Raw genomic sequence first — 21,796 nt, forward strand, 5'->3', positions numbered from 1 at the left:
ATAATTTTAATTATATTAAAAGATTAAATAATTAATATTACATAATTATAATGGGAAGCTGGGGAGAGGAGGAATGTATGTGTGTTTTAATGTAGAGGAGAATGGAGGTGGGTGCGTGGGGAAAATTTTCACCTCCATAACCGGAAGTCAGAAGATGAAGTCTGAGAGTGATACATAATTCTGAGAAATTCAATAAAAAAACACAGACACAGAGAAATAGCTAAAAGTGTTGAAAGTAGTTGTCCTTAGCAAAGGGGGTTAGAGGGTGGGAGGAGTATGTTCCTGGGGTTTTATTTAAAATAAGTTTTTCATACTATTTAACTTTTTCAACTCTGTGCATCACTTTGATATAAATAATTTTTTAAGTAAAATGACTCAAGCCCGTTCTGTGCTGTTATCATTATGCATATTCTTTTCAGGCCATATGTTCTAGCTTTTGGTTTGAGAAATCTATTGGCTATGAGAGGCTGCAGGATATGGCAGGGAGAGCTGAGCTCTGGTGTAGGTGGTCTGGGTTTGCATCTTGAGTTTGTGTCTTGGGTTTGTTGCTTACCAGCTTTGTGGCCTTGGGCATATTGCTCAACCTCTCTGAGCTTCATTTTCCTCACCTGTAAAATGAGCAAAAGGCTACATGTTTCACTGGCTGTGGTGAGGATCAAAGAGAGGTGTGACAAGTCCATGCATAGTGCTTGTCCCGGGGTTCAGCTCAGTATAACTGTATCTAACGCCTTTTGCCCCCCACCGCTAGGCTGCAGCGAGGCCCTTTGCCCACACAGCACCCCCCAGCCACCCACTGTCCAGAGCTTTAGGCCTGGACATCTGCAGCGTTTGCAGGCATTGCTCTTTTCTGCCCCCAAAGACCCTGAGGTTTCTTGTTTATGTCCCTCTTTTCCTCTCACATCAGGCTCAGCTTGGGAGCTGAGGGGGCTCCATTGTTTCTATCCAAATGAACCCCACAGCAATGGGGCTAGATGTCAGAGGTCATTTGCCCTTCTCCAAGGTCTGGGAGCAGAGGCCTGAGCCCCAGGCCTGGCATGGCAGGATGAGCCCAGCCTACTCATAGGTGTGACAGAGACATGACCAAATTTGTCACCCAGCTCCTGAATACAGTCTGCAGAAGTCAGTTCCCTCTCTGCCCCACAAAGCAACCACCTTGGGTCTATAGATGGACTGAGTCTGGAAAGCAGACAGCAGCCCTGCCCTCCCTCCCTGGCACCCTTCTTGCCCTCCCACACCCTGGAGCTCTGCAGACAATGACTTCACAGCTAGAAGGAGCTTTGTTAGAAATTATAAGCAAGTGAGGTTTTTTATTTTCCCCATTCAGATGGGAGAGTTGCTTGCTCAGGGCTCCCTCTCCCAGGACAGGTAGACAGTTCATATTTATACATGTGACCCAGAAATATCTAGTGAGCCACACATCAGGTCTATTGACATTGCCTGGACCTGAAGGGTATCACATCTCCCTCCAGCTGCTCTTTCAAAGGCTGGGAGGGACCATCAGAAAGTGGAGACAGAATAGATAAAGGAGAAAGGAGGATCCTGGGTGGGGAACAGCCCTCTCCTGGTGCCTTGGGCACTTGGGAACATGATCATATCCCCCGGATCCCTGAGTGTAAGCTGTGTCCCTAAACATATTACCCCATGACAGAACATGAGTGATGCTATAAGGGAAACAAGAAGGTAAGCAGACAGCACAGAGCTGGGGGGCCCTCCCCCCAGCAATTAGGAAAGTGGAAGTCCTGGGTCCTTGAGATGGTTGGATAGAGAAAGAAAACCACACAGAGCTCTTGAATCAGGAATGTGGGTTCCAATTCCTGCTCTACCATGTACCTGCGGCAAGTAACACAGAACCCGAGTTTATCTAAGAAAAAAAAATACACACAAAAAAACCATGTTTGCAGGGTTATAGTGGGAAAATCAAATAGATCTCCTATCCCTAAGGTTTGCGAAATCTAGCATTTCTTATCTCCCTGACTTCCACTCATTTAAGGGACATCCGGTGCATAGTGGAGGCACATTTCCTGTCCCTACTCAGGCCTGGGGTGGTCCTGAAGGTTCTGCTTGGCCACTTCTAGCTCCCTGGCTGACCCAGGGACGGAAGGATTGGGGAGGGCCTAGGACAGAGCTGCATGGGAATGAAGCATGAGGAAGCTGTTATTCCAGCCTCCCATGACCCAAGCCGGTGGGGAGGGTGTGGGGTGAGGGGATATCCACTCCTTAAAGGTCTCTGGGTAAGGAGATCTGGCGGTCCTCTGGGTCCACGTGGATGTAGTGAGAGGAACACTTACCCTGCAAGCTGTCCCTGACCCTTTCCCAGCTTCCTGTCCACTGCAGACCCCAGCAGCTGCCTGCCCTGGCGATGAGTGGCACAGCTGTGTGATGTCTGTGTGCTCATCCCACAGGCCACAGAGTGGGCCTCCAACGAGGATACACGCCGCTCCTGCCAAAGCAAAGGAAAGACTGAGGTATGTGGCCTTGATGGTCTGGGCACCTGGCCTGGAGCGGGGAGGAGGTTTCTGGTTTCGGGGATGGAAGGGCTGGGTGTGGGCATGAGGCTGCCTGCACGGAGGCCCGGCCTGGATGAGCCAGGGGCTCCTGTGCAGGTGAGGATCAGCCCTGAGCATCTGAGTGGGCAGTGATGCCACTGTGAGACAGCCTGGGTGGGAGGTGCGGGGGCAGGGAGTGTCCACAGATGCAACCTGAACTTGGGAGCAGGGTGGAGCTGGGACACAGGAGTGCTTCCCAGTATCTGTGGTACAGTGCTGTGAGGGAAAGACACCCAGCACGGCCGCGAGAGCGTGTCCCTCTACTTCCCCTTCTCGCTTCAGGAGGAGTGTCAGAACTATGTGCGGGTCCTGATTGTCGCTGGCCGGAAAGTGTTCATGTGTGGGACCAACGCCTTTTCCCCAGTGTGTTCCAGCAGACAGGTGGGGGACGCTTGGGGTGGGGCGGCCGGAAGGGGACAGACACCAACGGGTTCCCTCACTCAGGCACAGTCTTGGAGTGGCGTTGCCAAAAGTAACAAACCACAAAAACCCCAAAACAAGAAAGGATGCCCAGTTAGATTTAATTTCAGATAAATAACAAATGATATTTTAGCATAAGCATGTCCCATGCCAAGTTTGGGAGGGACATACTTATGCTAAAAAATTATCCATTGTTTATCGAAACTCAAACTTAACTAGGCCTCCTGTATTTTATTGATCAACCTTATGCTGGAGGGTCCTGACTAGGGGGCAGGGGCTAGAGACAGATGGACCTCCTGGCACAACCTTTCCCTCCATGATGGCTGCTCTCTCAGAGGGACTGGGCCAGGTGGGCAGTGAGGAGGAGGCTGGAGAGAGGCAGAGGCCGACAGAGACCAGGGGCCCAGGAGGAAACAAACTCCGGGGTGGGGGGCAAACAGGCAGCCCCTGGGTCTCAGGGAAAAGCGCCCCCATCTCCCCATCATCCCCAGGTAGGGAACCTCAGCCGGACTATGGAGAAGATCAATGGCGTGGCCCGCTGCCCCTATGACCCTCGCCACAACTCCACAGCCGTCATCTCCTCCCAGGGGGAGCTCTATGCAGCCACCGTCATTGACTTCTCAGGTCGGGACCCTGCCATCTACCGAAGCCTCGGCAGCGGGCCACCCCTTCGCACTGCCCAGTACAACTCCAAGTGGCTCAATGGTAAGGAGGCGCAGCCCCAAGGGTGGGGTTCCCCTGGTTCTGACCCACTGGCACACCCAGACCCCCTCCTTCCTGCCCAACCTCTGAAAGGGCTCACGCTTCATCGAGAGGCCCAGAATGAGGCATGTGCTTGCCCAAGGACATAGCAAGTCGGAGATGGACTCTGGATGAAGTCACGGATGTCCTAAGTACCCAGAACAAATGGAGAGCAGGCGATGAGGAGAGAGAAAGAGTTAGGAATGGATTTGGATGAAGGGCTATAGGAAAGAAGAGATTGGGAGAGGGTGGTATGAGTTTCCTGCCCCTTGGAGTTGAATCCCTGCTTCTCCACTGAATCCCTGTGTGGCCTTGGGCAACTATTGACCTTTCTGTGCCACGATGTTCTCATCTGCAATATGGGGCTAATCATAGTGCTTACCTCATAGGTTAACAGGATCCAATGGCTGATCCATCTAAAGTACTCATAATAGTGACTGGTACACAGCGAGTGCTCAGTAATGCATGTTAACTGTTATTATAACTGCACTTTGCATTGGAGGTGGGAACACGGTTAGTTAGAGTCCCCAGGTCACCATGCTGGTGGAGGGGTGTCAGTATGCCCATGTGGAAAAACGGAAGTAGTCGAGTACTCCTATGCCTGCCCCCTTCCTCCCTGCTGGCCTGACCAACCCCTTGTTCCTTTTCTGTCCCCCTCCCGCCCCACCCGCTGCCCCCGCCCAGAGCCCAACTTCGTGGCAGCCTACGACATTGGGCTGTTTGCATACTTCTTCCTGCGGGAGAATGCGGTGGAGCATGACTGCGGGCGCACGGTGTACTCTCGCGTGGCCCGCGTGTGCAAGAATGACGTGGGAGGCCGCTTTCTGCTGGAGGACACGTGGACCACATTCATGAAGGCCCGGCTGAACTGCTCCCGCCCCGGCGAGGTCCCCTTCTACTACAACGAGCTGCAGAGTGCCTTCCACCTGCCTGAGCAGGACCTCATCTACGGGGTCTTCACCACCAACGTGTGAGTCCCTGCCCTCCGCCGCCCCTTCCCTGTGATACCAAGGACGCGCTCTGATCTGGCCTTGCAGCCTGGTGGGCTCGGGCAAGTCCCTCCCTGAGCCCTTGTTTCTCTTTCTGTTCAATGGGGCTTGTCATGTCTTCTGCACCGGGTCTTCTGAGGATTTTGTGACTTGCTGTCTCCGCAGTGATCAGCATTTATTCTGGGCTGCTGGAAGGGCAGGCCTAGGCCAGATAGGAAGAAATAAAAGGCACTGGATTGCAGCTCCATGAGGAAGAACTTGCTGGTGATGAAAGTGAAATAGCCTGCCTGGGATGAGGGGGTGGCAGCCCTGGGCGGGTCTGGCAGCAGCTTGTTGGGGAAGTTCTGAGGGGGTTCCTTACGGTCCCTTCCAACATCAGGACTCCACGATCCCGCTAAACCCCACCAGCTGTCTTCTGGCAATCCTGAGTGCAGTGGAAAACACGGACTGGGAATTAGAGCCCTTCTATTTCCTAGGTGTAAGGACGGGTAGCCCTCACAGAGACCATGAGTCCTCCTCCCGCCTCCTCCTTCTGTATTAAGGCTAATCCACTCACGTGATTTTCACATAGAGAATGCTGAATGGGCGGCAGAGACCAAGAAAACATTTGTTGTACAGGAAGCTGTGCAGGGTTCTTTGTAAGAACATCAGAAACACATGAGTCATAGAGATTGCTTAGCTTGGGCCCCAGGTAGCAGGCATTGGAGGGCCAGGCTAGCTATAGAGAGGATAGTCTGAGGGTCTGGACAGAGGTAAGAGTAAATCTGGGAAGCAGGAGCAGAAAGGCCATCCAAGCCAGGGGGACAGACATCAACACAGCCCATACAGGCCAGGAGCTGACAGCCAGGACTTAGTGACCAGCCTGGCGGTCAGCACCAGAAGGTCAGCAAAGGACAGGAGCCACTGGAGAGACATTAAGGGGAAATGATGACATTAGTGTAGATTTTAAATAGTTTATGCATTGTGTGCCTTCTCCATGGCAGGTGCTTGGTGGGTGGGTTGTGGGGGATGGGTACCAGAGAGCAAGAGCAGACCTGGCTCTGCCGTCGAGCTTACATTTTAGAGAAGGTGGTTATTACACACCCAATTTTCATTGTGTTTTAATGCTACGAAGGGAAAGGGAAGTGTGCAGGGAAACCTCTAACAGTATGGAAGGGAGGTGATCAGGGAAGGCTTCCTGTAGGAAGTGACACCCCTACAGGATGAATAGGAATTAACTAGGGGAAAGGACTGGTCCAGCCTAAGGGAGCTTGCAAAGCTTTTGGGTCAGAAGAAATGTTTGAGGAACTGAACCAGACCAGTGTGGCAGGAGCCTGGGGAGTGAGGAGGAGAAAGACAGGAAGGAGAGGAGGCTGAAGAGTGAGGATTGGGAGGATTATATCCCGAAAGCCTTGCTTTACGTGTTTTGATCTTTATCCTAAGAGCAAGAAGTTATTGAAGGGCTTGAAGCAGGCCAGAAACTAGCTCAGATGTGCATTTTGAAACGCTTGCTCTGGCTGCTGTGTGGAGAATAGATTAGAGGAGACTAGGCAGGCTGTGGGGACACCAGCCAGTAGGACAGTGCAGCCTCCAGGGAAGACGATGGGGTCAGCCTTCCCTGGAGGGAGAGAGAAATGGACACGTTTGGGAGAGGGACTAAATGCAGAGAACAGAACCGGAAACATTTGGTGTAGTGGTATTGTGTCTGAACTGTTCACATCAGACTCATAGAAATGTCAGACTCTGGGACCGAAAGGGATCTTAGAGGTCATCTGGCTCAGGGTGTCGTGGGTTGTGGGCATATATCAGTGGTTTGGCAAACTGGCTCTTTTTAAAATAAATAGAAGAGAATAGATTGGAATAAAAATATCAGAGTATAATGTATTTAGTAAAAGTAAGTGTTGTTTCATGAAAATTCATTGCAGATGTGTGTGTATGCATAGATGTGTTAATCTGAGTTGTAATATTACATATATTTCTTACAGTGGCCATGGATAAAACGTTTGAAAATAATGACCTTATTTGACCCTCCCATGGGAGAAGGGAAGGGAATGCAGAAGTAGTATAGAGGAACCCACCAGTGCTTCTTATCAGTGGGTCTTTCTTTCCCAGAGGGTTTCCAGAGCATCTTCGCTTTCTGTGACCCCCCTATTACCAGGCACCAGGCTCATCAAAGGTGCTTAATCAGCCTTGGAGCTGTGCCAGGCTGTGCTTTGACAGCTGGCTGTGGGGTTTAAGGAGGGTGCTGAGGCCTGTGGGGGAGGGGGCAGCATCTGCCATCTCTTGCCTTTCAGAAACAGCATTGCCGCTTCTGCTGTCTGCGCCTTCAACCTCAGTGCCATCTCCCAGGCTTTCAATGGCCCGTTTCGCTACCAGGAGAACCCCAGGGCTGCCTGGCTCCCCATCGCCAATCCCATCCCCAATTTCCAGGTATAGCTTCTCCTCCGTTTCCCTCTCCACACACACTGCCTTCCTCCAGACTACCAGCCACAAGCTGATTCCCGACTGCTTAGTGCAAACACCAAACTTGTCTCTGCTGGTCTATGCCCATCTGAGGGGTCTGCAATGGTCCCCTACGAGTATGGTAAAATCTAAGACTGTGGAACAAGAAGGGGAGAGTAGGTGGGACACAGAGCAAGGGAGTATGCTCTGAGCCATCTCTAAATGTGACCCCACCTCCAGGGCGGGAGGTCGGATCTCAGCTCTATTCAGTGGAGCGGACCAGGGCAGCACGCACGCGCTGCCTGGCTAGAATGTGGGGATTTTAGCTGGAGTTTGCTTGTAGTCTACCCAGCATGGGTACTAATGCCTGGAGGGTGTCTGAGCATCAGGAGTGTTAAGAGCACTGGGTGCCCTGGGTGGTGTGAGCACCCCCAGTGCTGTGATGGAGAAAGGGAAAGAGAGATGGGGCAAAGAAAGCTACTGATGTTAGACTTTCATATCCATCTGACTTTGGGCCGAGGGCCAGTTTGGAGCAGGGTAGGACCTCAGGATTTGTGGTCCAACAATCCTGACCCTGATCTAGCCCTCCCTCTGTGTGATCTTGGGCAAGTCACCCAATCTTCTCGAATCTCTTTTTCTTTATCTGGCATGTAGGAATAATTCCATTGACCTCTAGATATGTGTGAGGGTTGATACCACTTGATATGGAGCCGGGAATATAGTAGGTATTTCATAAATGGTAGTCGCTTTCCAGTTTGGGTTTGGAAGGCGTAAGAACTTGAGCTGGTAGGGACACGGGAGAGGGAAAGCAGGGCTTGGCCTAACATGAGAGAGCGGGCACCTATAGCAACAGCATTAGATCACAGAACACTTGTTAGCCACACTCAAATAGTCCGTTTTTAGATAATCCAGTCCCCGTTGCATCTCCCCCTCCTCTTCCCCAGCCCTAGCTGGACCCTCCTCCCCCATCTTCCCAGCCTCAGTTTCCTTAGTTCCCAAAGAAAAGGCATTTCTTCCTGGAAGATGGTGCAGGGGACCCAGCCGATCTTGGGGGTAGGCGGATTGGAGAATCAGGGTAACAGTGAAGAAGGTGGGGGGATGGAGCATCGGGCAGCTTGAGTGGCTGGGCACGTGTGACCCATCTCCCCACGCAGTGTGGCACCCTGTCCGAGGTGGGCCCCAATGAGAACCTGACGGAGCGCAGCCTGCAGGACGCACAGCGTCTGTTCCTGATGAGTGAGGCGGTGCAGCCGGTGACACCCGAGCCCTGTGTCACTCAGGACAGCGTGCGCTTCTCACATCTCGTGGTGGACCTTGTGCAGGCCAAAGACACGCTCTACCACGTGCTCTACATTGGCACAGGTGAGGCCCCACCTCGTCTGGGCTCCTAGTGGGAGAAAGTGGAGGAGCGGGGGACCGGGCGGTGAGGTTCCAGGGCTTTCAAGACTACCCCCACCTGGTCCCTCCAGAGTCCGGGACCATCCTGAAGGCACTGTCCACAGCGAGCCGCAGCCTCCGCGGCTGCTACCTGGAGGAGCTGCACGTGCTGCCCCCCGGGCGCCACGAGCCCCTGCGCAGCCTGCGGATCCTGCACAGCGCCCGCGCGCTCTTCGTGGGGTTGAGCGACAGCGTGCTGCGCGTCCCGCTGGAGAGGTGCGCTGCCTACCGCAGCCAGGGGTAAGTGGGGTCGAGGGCGGGACCCCCCAGGCTTAGCCCCACCAATCGTACTCGGGAGGTGGAGCTTAACAGTGGGGGCACTTTGGAGTCAGGTAGACCTGGGGTGGCATCCTGGTACAGTCTCCAGCTGTGTGCCTTAGGCCAAGTCATTTAACGCTCTGAACTGTGGTTTCCTCCTCAGAAAATCTGTGCAAAGTTTTTGTGAAGGTTAATTGGGATAATCTCCATAAACCACTTATCACTGCCTGGGGGACTTATGCGTTTAGCAAATGATGGTGGCTGTTACCCTGTTGTCAGCCCCATAGTTAGGGCCTGCTGGCCCTTGTAGCCCACTTAATTTCTTCTGTCCCTTCTGTTCAGAGCGTGGTCTTTTCTTTGAAACCACAGCGCTTGTGACTCCAGCCGTGGGTGCAGAAGGGAAACTGCTTTGAGTCAGCCACCCACGTTGGCTTCTCTTCCTTAGAAGAGACAGAGAGGCCTGGCTTGGGTGGGGTGGAGGTGAGGAACCATGTGGGGACATGCGTTCCTTTCCCAGCTGCTTCCGAGATCAGCTCTCCATACCTTAGCTTCAAGTGGATTCACAACATTTAAGGGTGAAGCGAAAGCTTATTCCAAAGCCAAATGGAAATGGAGCTCAGACTCTGACCACGTGAGCCTCCTCTGAGCTACACCTCCTTAATTTTGAGCTAATCGAAAGCTGCCTTTAGCTGGCATAGCAACAGCCACACGGGGTCCTAGGGCCTTTGCAACACAGAGACCTCCCGGCTGTGCCCATCTGTCCTCGAGATTTGGGAAACAAGTCATGCCCCTGCTGCCAAGAGTTGTTCTCTAGCCCCAGTAAGGTGTACTGGGACCTGGGCAGAGGCCTGGAGGGCAAGGAAAGAGGGGAGCCGGTCCTGATGTGGCAGCTGGGGAGGGTGGGGAGGACGGTGGGCAGACACTCAAGCTACCCTCAGCCCCAACACATGGCTCCATTAATGAAATACCAAACATGTACTCAGCTCAACCATGCTCAGAGTGCTTTAGTCGGTGTGAGAGGAAGGAGATGAGGTGAAATGGTCTAAAACACTCTCATTTCCCTCAGAGGTCTGGATATGTGGTCAGGGAGAGAAACCTTGGCCTATATCTGATGTGTGGGACAGACAGGGGGCGGCGGTGGGGGGGGGGGGGTAGTGGGAGAGGCTCACATGCTAGAACTAGACACACCTGGGGTTTCATGTCAGCTCCATCATCTACTAGTTATATGATCTTGAGCAAGTTACTTAACCTTTTGAGCTTCAGCTTTCTCATTGGGAAAATAGGAGGAAATTGTGATGGAGCAAATGATATTTAATTTTGGCTGAGTTGTAAAAATTGGGAATGATATTCATGAAGTGTCTAGTCCAGTGAGTCATAAGCGGCAGCTAGTCCTTATTCCGTTTTTATCTCCACAAATGCATTTAGGGGCCCTTCAGCCTCTGGGCTCTCTGGAGCCTAGACTCTGCAACCTTGAATACAGACAGCACTGCTTGGCAATGAATCACAGGGTACCTGCTGGCGGCATTTCCCCCATATCTTGTGTTCTTTAACTCTTGTATTATTAACCTTTTCACATGTGCCTTGTGAAATCCTTGAAGGGATTTATAACCCAGTGTCCCAGTATTTGTTATATTCCACCAGGGGGCCACACGCAGCCCTAGGCACAAAGTGACTTTCCCCACATGATTAATCCTTCTTCAGTTAATTGATGATTTGGCCTGAGAGGAGGTTGATTTAGGAGAGGAGTGAGGAATGGGACTGGAAAATTGGTTGAGGCCCGCTAAGAATGCCAAGGGATGATTTTTATTTGAATCCTGGGCAGTGGGCACTGAAGTGATCTTGGAGCAGAGAGGGGAATGGAGTGACAGGCGGCATGAATAGGTGTTTTACGAAGATCAAGCAGACAGTGGTGGGCAGCTGGTCGACCAGCATGAGCTAGTGTGGCTCTAGCCAGGTATGAAGTGTGGGGTCTGCAGTGGTAGGAGGGGAAGCAAGACGCCAGGACATGTCCCCACTCACATGGTGCTGCAGAGAGAGGGCAGGGAGGTTGCATAGCATGGCGAGGTGGAACAGTAAGGTAGAAAGAGGTCAGTTGGCGTCTGAAACTGTCATCCCATTTGGCATCCTGAGTTTGGGATAAGAGCCCTTGATGTGTACAATGAAAACCCCCTGCTCTCCAGGACTCTGCCATAAAGCGACAGGTGGATGTAAAAATGTAAAATATGAGGTCTCATTACTGCAAAGTTAATAAAATTACCAGAGTATATCCGTGCAGCCACCAAGCCATGCACTCCAGAGCCTTGGAGCCAACTTGCCTATCATACTATATCAGAATTTGTGCTATTGTGTGTGGGGATGGTTGTCACAGAGTTTTATTGTGTCCTAGGAGAGGCATTTCATGCTTTGTTCCTCATTCCTTCCAAAGCTGGCAGGAGGATGAGGGTGGGTAAGCAGAGCCCCTTTGGGTCCCCTCCTCTGCTCAAAACCCAGGGGCTCATCTCCAGCCCTCTCTTTTCACTCAGGCGAGTCTCAGCCCCGTGGAGCACGACCAGGACCCTGGCCTGGTCAGAGAGACCAGGGCTCACAGACAGGAGGAGGAACAAAGGGAATGAATGCTCACTGCCTCTGCAAAGCTGGTGTTTTATGCATGAACGGCCCCTTCTTCCTTCCAGCATGCCTTTCAGGCCGCACTGCAGTGGGGTGCCCTCTACGCCAGCTCACTCGGGAGGAAGGCTCAAGCGTATCTCCTCTCAAACTCCCTCCCTGCCAGGGGGCCTTAGCCCCTCTTTGCTGACATTGTACTTAATGGCCACTTTCTCCCAAGCTCCTGGGACACCATTTCTACCCTGGACAGCTCCCATTTAGAGATTTGCTACATGGTGCTGGAAACTGCTTGCTTGCAACTTCCACCATCCATCTCTGTCCTGTCTCGGAGCCCATAGAATGAACCTGTTCCCTTCTATAATAGCTGCTCAAGACATTGCAGTAAAAAAAGACTTGGTGATATATGATTGGTCCGATGGCTGCTTTTATGAAAGAAACTAAACTGCCACCCAATTCTACAGTCAGAGACACACTTTAACTCTTCCTTGCTTGGCGCTTTAATTTTCTTAAGAATGTTCTCTGCTCAGTAACCTTTGGGGTGACCTTTGGTAAAAGCAGCAAATGTGAACGAAAGCTCAGGCACTGGCCCCAGGGAAGTATAGAAGGCCCCCTCAGGTGGCCAGGGCCAGGCCAGGGCAGGCATGTCCTTGAAATAGGAGAGGTTGAGAGGGTGAGGGAGGCTGATTGAGGGTGGGGGCGTGGAGTCCGCACGTACCCTGCAGTTTTCCTTCCCTCTTTTCTTACTCTGTCATGGGTTGGAGAGGCAAGGCACTTCATCTCTTTCCCTGGGAACCCTGACAAAAGTGGCCCTGAAACAGCAGTTCTCAAACATGCTATTCATTAGAATCACCTGGGGAGTGCTTAAAAGATTCCAGTGTCTGGGCCTACTCCGGTCCAAAGGCCCAGATAAAGACAGGTTTTTTTGTTTTGTTGGCTTAAGCTTTTTAAAAGAGTCCCAGGAGATTCTAATTTGCAGTCAAGACTGGGAACAATAGTTCTAGAACTGGCTAGGCCCTGGATGAAAGAAGTAGCATGAGGCAAATTTCATTCCTCCAAAATCGTCTGCTTTTATCTTGTGTAAGCTGATTCAAGTTTTCTGCTCATATGCATTTTCTATGCTGACAGACATTTGTTTTTGATAGATAGGATCTTATTATTATTATTAATCACTAGTCATGGCTAGTTCTTTTTTAATTTATGTTGCTTATAAAGGACAATATCAGTGGCTTCTAGAGGTTAGCACTCCTTTCTGAGAGCTGAGGGAAATACACTCAGGAGTGGCCTTTACTGCGTTCTGATTGGTTGAATTTGCTTGCAGCCAGTTTGGTCCAAATGTCAGCCGGTGAGCAGAATCTCAAAACCTCATGTTGCTTGGACTATGTTTGCACATGTATTGTATTCAGTCCTATGATGTCTAGTTTGATGATTTCTGCTGGTGAAACACCCCCAAATCAAACCATTGATCCCAGAAGAAAATATGAGAATACTTATGCTGTACGATTTACACAAATTGTCCTTGAGTGAATAAAGTAGAAACAGATTCTTGAGTAACAGATGAATGTTCTGGATTCCCAGGTGGGCTTACTGGGGCCCAGTGAGGCCCTCACCCACTGAAGCCCCAAGCATTGGCCCCCTTATTGCCCGAACAAGGGACAAGTCTTCTTTGACTTCCGCTGGTGAGAAGAGGAAGCCGCACCCACTTCTCCATAAGGTCTCTCATAAAACCCCTTTTCTCTCTGGAGGCTGGTCAGGAGACATGGTCTATTTAACTCACTGACCATAAAGAATTCATTTGCCAGGTGACTCTCCCTAAAGCTTCTAGAAAAAAGAAAGATTCTATCCCAGAGATACCAAAAGGGGCAACCCTTTGGTTCTTTTGTGGATCCCTCCAGCCCTCAGCATCCTTGGCCCCTTTGGCCAGTGGAAAATCCCTCTGCAGGGTCATGGCACAGCATGTAGCCCCCACCATCTTCACAGTCCAGCACCGCCTTTATCCAAAGCCTCTTCTGCTTTCTAACCTCCAGTGTCTGCCCTGGTTGTCAATGCTCTCTAGACTCTCTCCAGCAGGCCCTGTGCTGTGGAGCAGCCAGCTTTCACAGGGGAGGAAAGTGGGAAAAGGAGGCAGAAGGAGCCCAGGGTTTATATCCCCTGAGGTTGTCTGAGCTGTCTGGCTGTTGGAGGCAACTTCCTTCAGACTCCTGCATCTAATGTTCTGTTTACTTAGCGATGGACAGCCAATCGTAATTCCATAATTACCATACTCTTTTTCTCCTCCTTGGAGTCTTACTAGTAGAGATTCAGTTGTTTGTTGTTGTTATTACAAACTGTAAAGGATCCAATGAATGAGTCAGAGGAGGAAGGGAAGAGAGCAGCCCTAGAATCCAAGAAGGGGCAGTGTCTGGGGCGTGCTTCGGTGCGGAAGCATTACCTTTCCTAGGTCACGGCAGGTAGAGCAGCCCTGAGGGCCAGGGAAGGGGGACCTGGGATGTGACCCCTCTCCTGGCTGCCTGAGCTCATTATCCTGATGCTAACGCTCTGGACTCTGGTTCCTGCCACCAGCACGAGCACGTGGATACCCCAGGTGACCCAGGACGATGTTTAGGTGTCCCCTGAGCCTGCGCCTGTGTGTTGAGGTCTAGGCCCATGTTTCCTTGGTGTGTGAAGGCAGACATATCCTCCAGCCAGGAGACAGGAGTGTGAGGGGAAAAGCGTGGTTAGGAAATCTGGGTTCTAGTGCCAGCGCTGCCATGTACAGTTTGTAGGATTTGGGGAAACTCCTCTTCCCTTGTCTGTGGTCCTATTGTGAATCCCGGTGATACTCAACCTGGCTCCCATTAGAACCACCCAGGAGCTTTTAAAACCTCACCAGCCCCAGAGATTCTTGTCTGGGGTGGGCCTGGGTATCCGTATTTTTTAAAAGCTCCTCAACGATTCTGATATGCAGCTCGGTTGAGAACTGTTGGGCCAGATCATCTCCAAGATCCTTTCCATCGTAATGTTTTCTGTCATCACAGTGATTTCTGTTTGCCACTTCTTCTCCTGCAGCCCCAGATGAGGAGTGTGGGGCACCCAGTCTGGGGGAGGCAAGGTTCTGTGTGTGGGCTCTGGAGGGCAAGGGTTTGAGTCCTTGGTCAGCGATCTGGGTCTCCTCCATATCACATGGGGACAATAACAGTGCCTTCCTCATTGGGTTGTATTCAATTCATTCATGCTTCTGAAGCACTTAAAATGATGCCAGGCACGCAGTAAGTATGCGATGAACTTCTTATTGTGGAGGGCAATTGGATGCACAACGGTGCCCGGAGGGGAGTGGTCAGGTGTGTTCTTGGGATGTCAGTGTGGCCAGGAAGCCAGTGGGCTTGAATCTCAGGACCTCTGTCTGGCAGGGCATGCCTGGGGGCACGGGACCCGTACTGCGGCTGGGACGGGAAGCAACAACGCTGCAGCACACTCGAGGACAGCTCCAACATGAGCCTCTGGACCCAGAACATCACAGCATGTCCTGTGAGACCCCTTTGGACCCCCAAGTCTCCGGCCAATTCAGGCTGTGACTCCCCACTCTATCCCTACATCCCCCGGACCTCGTGCCTTCCCCATCCCTGCCTTGTATGACGGCCCTGTGCCCGATGTGTGTCTGCAGGTGCGGAATATGACTAGGGATGGAGGCTTTGGACCGTGGTCACCATGGCAACCATGTGAGCACTTAGATGGGGACAACTCAGGCTCTTGCTTGTGTCGGGCGCGAGTCTGCAACTCCCCCCAACCCCGCTGTGGGGGCCGTGACTGCCTGGGGCCAGCCATCCACATCGCCAACTGCTCCAGGTGTGTGAGGATATAGGGCTTACACAGCAGCTGCCTTGGACTGGAGTGGGGCATCCCCAGCCAGGTGTTTGCACTAAGGGATAGAAACTACTTCAGGACTATGCAGCAGACTGGATAGGTAGCTAAGGTCTGAGGGAGAAAACATGAGGCCTGGGGAAGTTTCTACTTTAGTGTGAGAGAAGTTCTGTCTTGTGGGGGCTCTTGATACAAAGATGAAGGATGAACAGGCATGGGAGTCACCTCTAGACAGACTTTAGCCTCAATAAATCTTGCTGTCCCAGACGAGGGGTGACATGGGATGGTGGTAAGGCAGGCAGACCTGGTACCAATCCTGGATGGCTACTATCTGGAGGTATGACCTTGGCTACGTCACCTAACCACTCTGAGTTTCTCTAAGTGAAACTCTGAGTTTTTCTTGCGGGCTGTTGAGAGGATTACATGAGATAATTTATATATCAAGTGCTTGCACACTGCCTAGTACCTAGGGACTCCATAAAGTGGTTATAACAACTAACCCACAACTCAGGACACCCTTAAAATAACTTAATTCTATATACATTTATTCATTTAACTGTCACAACAGCCTCATGGGGGTAGGAATACAATCATTAGCCTTACTTGAAAGATAATAGTAGGATGGGGCACAGAAGATTTCAGTAACTTGCCTGCACTTATACAGCCAGTCAGTGATAGAGCCAGAATTTGAAAATTGGAGTCAAAGTAGACAAGAGTGAGTGGTGCCTAAGGTTGGAGCAAAGCATGTGCAGTGGTCGAACAGGGGAGGATCTGAGTGTAAGATTCCGCCAACCAAGAAGGTTGAAAGGAAGGTTGCAGATTGGAAAGGCAACTCGGGCTTTCTCTAGAGAATGTGTCCTTTGGACCCTGTGAGTAGAGGCCATGCCCCATGTCTGTACTTTTGGCCCTGGGCACAGCCTGATATATGCAAGAAGGCTCTCAATATATGTTTGAGAAATGAATGAAGGAATGAAGGAATGAGATGTCTGCCTGAGATGGCCTGGTTAGGAGCTGATATTTTCTGTGTCACTGACACTTCCTGACAACAACACACTCCATCTGCCCAGATGTAGACTAGATCTGAGAAGCTAGGGCTCAGAGGTCATCTGTCTGTCCCTCCGACCCCGCCAGGAATGGGGCGTGGACTGCGTGGTCATCGTGGGCTCTGTGCAGCACAACCTGTGGGATCGGATTCCAGGTCCGCCAGCGAAGTTGCAGCAACCCCGCTCCCCGCCATGGGGGCCGCGTCTGCGTGGGCAAGAGTCGGGAGGAGCGGTGAGCTAGGCTGTGATTGGGGGTTTCTGCGACAGAGAAGCTAGCCCCAAACTTTCTGGGGCCCCTAAAACGTGATCGGGATTTTCTGGGTGACCTAGTGGACTTCCCCGTTTGCATTCCCAGTGACTTCTTGTTAAGGAAGGGGGGTATCTTCTCCCTAGAGTGATGGCCCCCTCCCTTGATACCCCTCAGGTTCTGTAATGAAAACAAGCCTTGCCCAGTGCCCATTTTCTGGGCATCTTGGGGCTCCTGGAATAAGTGCAGCAGCAACTGTGGGGGCGGCGTGCAATCACGGCATCGGACCTGCGAGAACGGCAACTCCTGCCCGGGCTGCAGCGTGGTGAGGGCGAGGGTCGGACTAGCCAGCGGGATCGGGACACGGGTCTTGGGACCTGTAGCCAAGGGGAGGGGAGGCTGAGGCGGGAGCGCAGAGCAAGCCTGGAGGCTGCGAGGCTATGAAACAGCTCCGCTCCCATCCCGAAGGAGTTCAAGACGTGCAACCCCGAGGGCTGCCCGGAAGTGCGGCGCAACACACCGTGGACGCCGTGGCTGCCAGTGAACGTGACTCAGGGAGGGGCGCGACAGGAGCAGCGGTTCCGTTTCACTTGCCGTGCGCCCCTGCCAGACCCCCACGGCCTGCAGTTCGGCAGGAGGAGGACTGAGACCCGAACCTGCCCCGCGGATGGCTCGGGAACCTGCGACACCGACGGTACAGCCCCGCGCCCTCCCCACACCCCGTCACCTCACCTCACCCGCCACCGTCCCTTCCGGGTTCAGAGAGATGGAGCAGGGGCGGGAGTGGCTGCGAGTGGGAGGTCGGGTTTGGAAGAAGCCCTTGTCGCTGAGGCCCGTGTCCCCACACCCAGCCCTGGTGGAGGACCTCCTGCGCGGCGGGGGCACCGGCCCACACACGGTGAGCGGGGGCTGGGCCCCCTGGGGCCCATGGTCGTCCTGCTCTCGGGACTGTGAGCTGGGCTTCCGAGTCCGCAAGAGGACATGCACCAACCCAGAGCCCCGCGACGGGGGCCTACCCTGCGTGGGCAACGCCGCGGAATACCAGGACTGCAACCCCCAGGCGTGTCCAGGTAACCCTGCGCAGAGGAATCTGGGCCCAGGGGAACCCCACCTAGGGAAACCTCCGTTTAAGAGACTCCCAGGCCTAACCCGGCTACATCTCATGCTCAGGTGACCTCTTCTCCCTGCCAACTCTGTACAAGGGGCCCCAGAGCAATTTCTTACCCCCAACATGCACACAGCAGCTACGCCCACAGAGCAGAACCTTTCCACAACCTCCCTGTTTTCTCTCCTCTAGTGGTTAGTCAGATGAGGAGCTTGTTTTGAGCTGGTTTTTGATGACTCCTCTGCAGCCTGCATTTCCCACTGTCACCCCGAGTGGGAAGGGTCATTCCCTAACAGTGAGCTGTGGGGTGGGAGGGTGTTGAGGTCAGTGTGGCCCAGGACAGTGGCCTTGCCTGGGACGTAGTAGAAGACTGTAGGGTCCTGCCTGCCCCTGCATCCCCCTCACACACTCCATCCCTTTGCAGTGCGGGGTGCCTGGTCCTGCTGGACCTCGTGGTCCCCGTGCTCAGCCTCCTGCGGTGGTGGCCATTATCAACGCACTCGGTCCTGCACCAGTCCCGCGCCCTCCCCAGGCGAGGACATCTGTCTGGGGCTGCACACGGAGGAGGCACTGTGTGCCACGCAGGCCTGCCCAGGTACTAAGTACCTCTGGCTGGGGCTGGGAGCATCATGGAGCCCTCCTAGCTCCACCAGAGGATCCCAGGGTGGTTAACCTTGTCCCAACCCACAACCCACAACCCACAGAAGGCTGGTCACTGTGGTCTGAGTGGAGTACATGCACCGAAGATGGAGTCCAAACCCGCAGCCGGCGCTGTGAGGAGCTGGCCCCAGAGCCCAGTACCTGTGCTGGAAACAGCAGCCAGAGCCGCCCCTGCCCCTACAGCGAGATTCCGGGTAGGTCCTCAAGCCAGCACCTTCACACCAGCCCTTCCCACTGACCCCCCAGTTCCTTGCCTTTCTGAAGCATGCATCTGTGGGACGCAGGATGAAACACCAGGGAGGGGGGGGGGCACACACACTTTGGGCCTCTGCCAGGCTTCATCTAAGAAGTGGGCCAACCCTCCCTAGAGGTGGAGTCTGGGTGGAGACAGAGGGGAGTGACGGTCCCCAGGCCCATCTCATAGCTCAGTGCTGACCCAGGGGTCCTCTCAGAGACATACCTAGCCCGAGAGGGACCCATCTCCTCTCTTCCCTGCGCCAACACCGTATCCGCTTGTCTCCCTGCAGTGATCCTGCCTGCCTCCAGTGTGGAGGAGGCCACCAGCTGTGGAGGTAAAAGGAACCTGCCCTCCCTTCATGACACTGTCCTTCTACCCCTCCTCCTCAAGGAGGAGACCCACCCTGCTCCAAAATCGGGAGTCTGTCCATCTCCTGCTCCAGACAGACAAACCTTGTCGACGTCCTCCACTGCTTTAGACCATGTGGAGGGGTGTCTAGGCAGTTCCCTCCACGCCCTCCAAGTAGGAGGCCGTCATCAAATCTGTATTCAAGAAGAGCCACTCAACTCCATGTCCTCTGACCCAAGCCACAGTTGGTCTTGTGAGAAAGGCCCTGGGTGACGGGCTGCCCAGCCTCCCTGCTTCCATTGTCTGTGGTCTCAAGCACCTTGGGAGGCAGTCGGGTGGCTCTCCTCTGCCCAGTGACCCTTTCCTTACCACTGGCCTCTCCCTCCCCCAGGGTTCAGTCTCATCCACCTAGTAGCGACGGGCGTCTCCTGCTTCCTGGGCTCGGGGCTGCTAACCTTGGCAGTGTACCTGTCCTGTCAGCACTGCCAGCGCCAGTCCCAGGAGTCCACACTCGTCCATCCTGCCACCCCCAACCACCTGCAGTACAAGGGTGGAGGCACCCCCAAGAATGAGAAGTACACACCCATGGAGTTCAAGGTGGGAGTATGATGGGTGCACGGGGCACGGCGATGGGGGCAGTGGTTCTGCCCTGAGCTGAGCATACTGGGCTGGGCACTTGGGAGGGAGCAGTGGGGTCGTGAACAGAACACTGTGTCAGCAGTTAGAATGTTCTTTCATTGACTGGCTCCTGATCTTGCCCTGGTATGTCCCCTCTCCCCATCACTCCCTTCACCACTTCTTCTATGGTTCTTTCCTTCTCCCACAGACTCTGAACAAGAATAACCTGATCCCCGATGACAAAGCCAGCTTCTACCCATTGCAGCAGACCAATGTGTACACAACCACCTACTACCCCAGCCCACTGAACAAACACAGTTTCCGGCCCGAGGCCTCACCTGGACAACGGTGCTTCCCCAACAGCTGATACCACTGTCCTGGGGACGTGGGCTCCTTGCCTTCCTAAGGCACAGAGCAGGTGGAGATGGGAGCGTGGAGCCAGTTGGGTTTTGTCCTTCTGTACTAGGCCCAGAACTTGCTGCCTTGCCTTGTGGGGTCCCATCTGGCTTCCGAGAGCTCTGGCTGGAGGTGTCCATGCGGGAGAGGGCTGGCTTCAGGCTGGCACGTGGCTGCAGCTCCAGCTCCTCCCAGGTCTCTCATGGCCTCCTTTTGACTCAGCATCATGCAAGCCTCCCCTGCCATGTCTGGGCTTTGGACCTACTGGGCATGTGAGGAATTGGAGAGTGGAGATGGCAGGAGAGCAGGCTCTTAGGTTTGGTTTGGAAATGACAGCTGTGTGGCGGTCATGGGCCAAGACTGCCCCTCTCTGGCTGGCCCCAGGAAGGGTCTGGGCTACATCCTGATTATCTGTGAAAGGAACTAATCAAATGGCTCCAGAAGCTCTGGATTCTCTGCCCAGGGCTGGGCCATTGTGGTGCTGTCCCCGTGTGACAGAGGGACTGAGGCTGGCCCAGGCTGTCCACCTGTGCCTAGCAGTGTGTACCTTGCCCAGGGGCATCCCTCTAGTCAGAGACAGTGAGGGCTGGGGGCCTGAACTCTTATCTTTGCTGAGAAGCCCTTTAATCTGAGTGCGCACAGGCCTCAGCTTTGCCCTCAGAATGCACGAAAGGTGGCCCAGGAGAAAGGGAGGCAGGAGCCCAGCATCCGTGCCACTCTGGAGACTGTCTTCCAGTTGCTACTTAAAAGAGCTGTTGGCTGACACCTGCCTGGGAGCCTGTGCTGGTGCCTCATCTGTTCAGGAACACACACCCAAACACCCACACACACAGACACACACACAGAATCACAACCTACTATAGCAACAAAAAAGATGTTGGGCTGTGGCATTATTAATTAAAGATGATATCCAGTCTCCGAATGTAACTTTGTCTTTGTGCATATGCGCGTGGGCTCGTCTTGGCTTTAGAGCAATGCACTGGGGTGACAGATGGTCCTCTCAGGGTGGAGGAAATGACCCGAGTAGAGTCTGACTTAATAGAGGATATCTTTCCATTTGTGATTCTATGTTCATACACACACATTGCCCTAAATCCCCCCTTTGTTTTGGAAAAGAGATTAGAGACAAGCAAATCCACAAGTAGAAACACAAGATACACCAAAGGCAACACAACAGGAGAGATTTTTGTTCGTTCCCTCAGCTGCTCTTCCAAGCTACAGACATATATGAGTCCAGCAGGGGAGTATTGACAAGGGTTATTTTATGAGGTGTTTTTACACTGCTGAGTTAATAACACCAAAATTGACTGAGAAATGAGTTAAACCTGTGAGGTGGGGGAAGTCCAATGCAGTTGTTGGATTCAATAAAAATAACCTCAAAACCTCAACCCACTAAAGAATGCTACTATTTTGGATGAGAATGGTAGACCTGTTAAATTTAGAGAGCAATCTCCTGACTTAATTGGCTGGGTCAATTCCCATAAGATTCCCAGCAAAATCCATTTGTAGGTCAGGCTTTATGGCCTGTGATCCTAGTGGTAGAGGAGGAAGAAAAGAGTATTCCTGGACCTCGTGTCCTGGAATCCCTGAGCTTACTGGGACAACTGAAATAGCAATGTCCTCAGGCCAAGGTGGAGTGGAGCCCAGTCAGAGAGCACTCAGGGCTCATAAGAATATTTCTGCAGCTTTGGGATTTCTCACTGGGTTGCTGTTAGCCCCGTGAGTCCAGAGCTTGTGAGGGTCTGTGGGGTGTGTTAGATCTTGGGGTCTTGGATTCCCTTGGACATGGTAGAGCCAGTGACATTCAAGAGTGTTTGGGGGCCTAGTGTGCCTACTTCACAAGGGCTGCTCATATATGTCCAAGTGGAGGGACTAGGCAGGTCTGTAA

The 21,796-nt window shown here is 53.0% G+C and overlaps 1 protein-coding gene across 8 annotated transcripts in view; it reads left to right on the plus strand.

Moving 5' to 3' along the window:
* SEMA5B (semaphorin 5B) overlaps positions 1–20,835 on the plus strand; it is a 118,497-nt gene extending 97,662 nt beyond the window's left edge. For 7 of the 8 annotated variants that reach the window (XM_074330886.2, XM_074330896.2, XM_074330893.2 and 4 more), the window contains 18 exons: positions 2,403–2,465; positions 2,829–2,927; positions 3,458–3,671; positions 4,392–4,677; positions 6,970–7,105; positions 8,272–8,479; positions 8,587–8,794; positions 14,803–14,920; positions 15,057–15,238; positions 16,385–16,528; positions 16,721–16,868; positions 17,012–17,237; positions 17,395–17,613; positions 18,073–18,243; positions 18,353–18,502; positions 18,836–18,880; positions 19,286–19,491; positions 19,721–20,835. In XM_074330886.2, coding sequence (XP_074186987.2) covers positions 2,403–2,465; positions 2,829–2,927; positions 3,458–3,671; positions 4,392–4,677; positions 6,970–7,105; positions 8,272–8,479; positions 8,587–8,794; positions 14,803–14,920; positions 15,057–15,238; positions 16,385–16,528; positions 16,721–16,868; positions 17,012–17,237; positions 17,395–17,613; positions 18,073–18,243; positions 18,353–18,502; positions 18,836–18,880; positions 19,286–19,491; positions 19,721–19,879 — 2,982 coding nt within the window. In that variant the 3' untranslated portion in view covers positions 19,880–20,835. The remainder of the gene's footprint in view (positions 1–2,402; positions 2,466–2,828; positions 2,928–3,457; positions 3,672–4,391; positions 4,678–6,969; positions 7,106–8,271; positions 8,480–8,586; positions 8,795–14,802; positions 14,921–15,056; positions 15,239–16,384; positions 16,529–16,720; positions 16,869–17,011; positions 17,238–17,394; positions 17,614–18,072; positions 18,244–18,352; positions 18,503–18,835; positions 18,881–19,285; positions 19,492–19,720) is intronic. The other variant, XM_088793762.1, reaches the window with a different exon arrangement.
* The last annotated feature ends 961 nt before the right edge of the window (positions 20,836–21,796 follow it).

This window comes from Rhinolophus sinicus, chromosome 17 (genome assembly GCF_057876585.1).
Source record: "Rhinolophus sinicus isolate RSI-liver-muscle chromosome 17, RSI-T2T, whole genome shotgun sequence".
Lineage (NCBI taxonomy): Eukaryota > Metazoa > Chordata > Mammalia > Chiroptera > Rhinolophidae > Rhinolophus > Rhinolophus sinicus.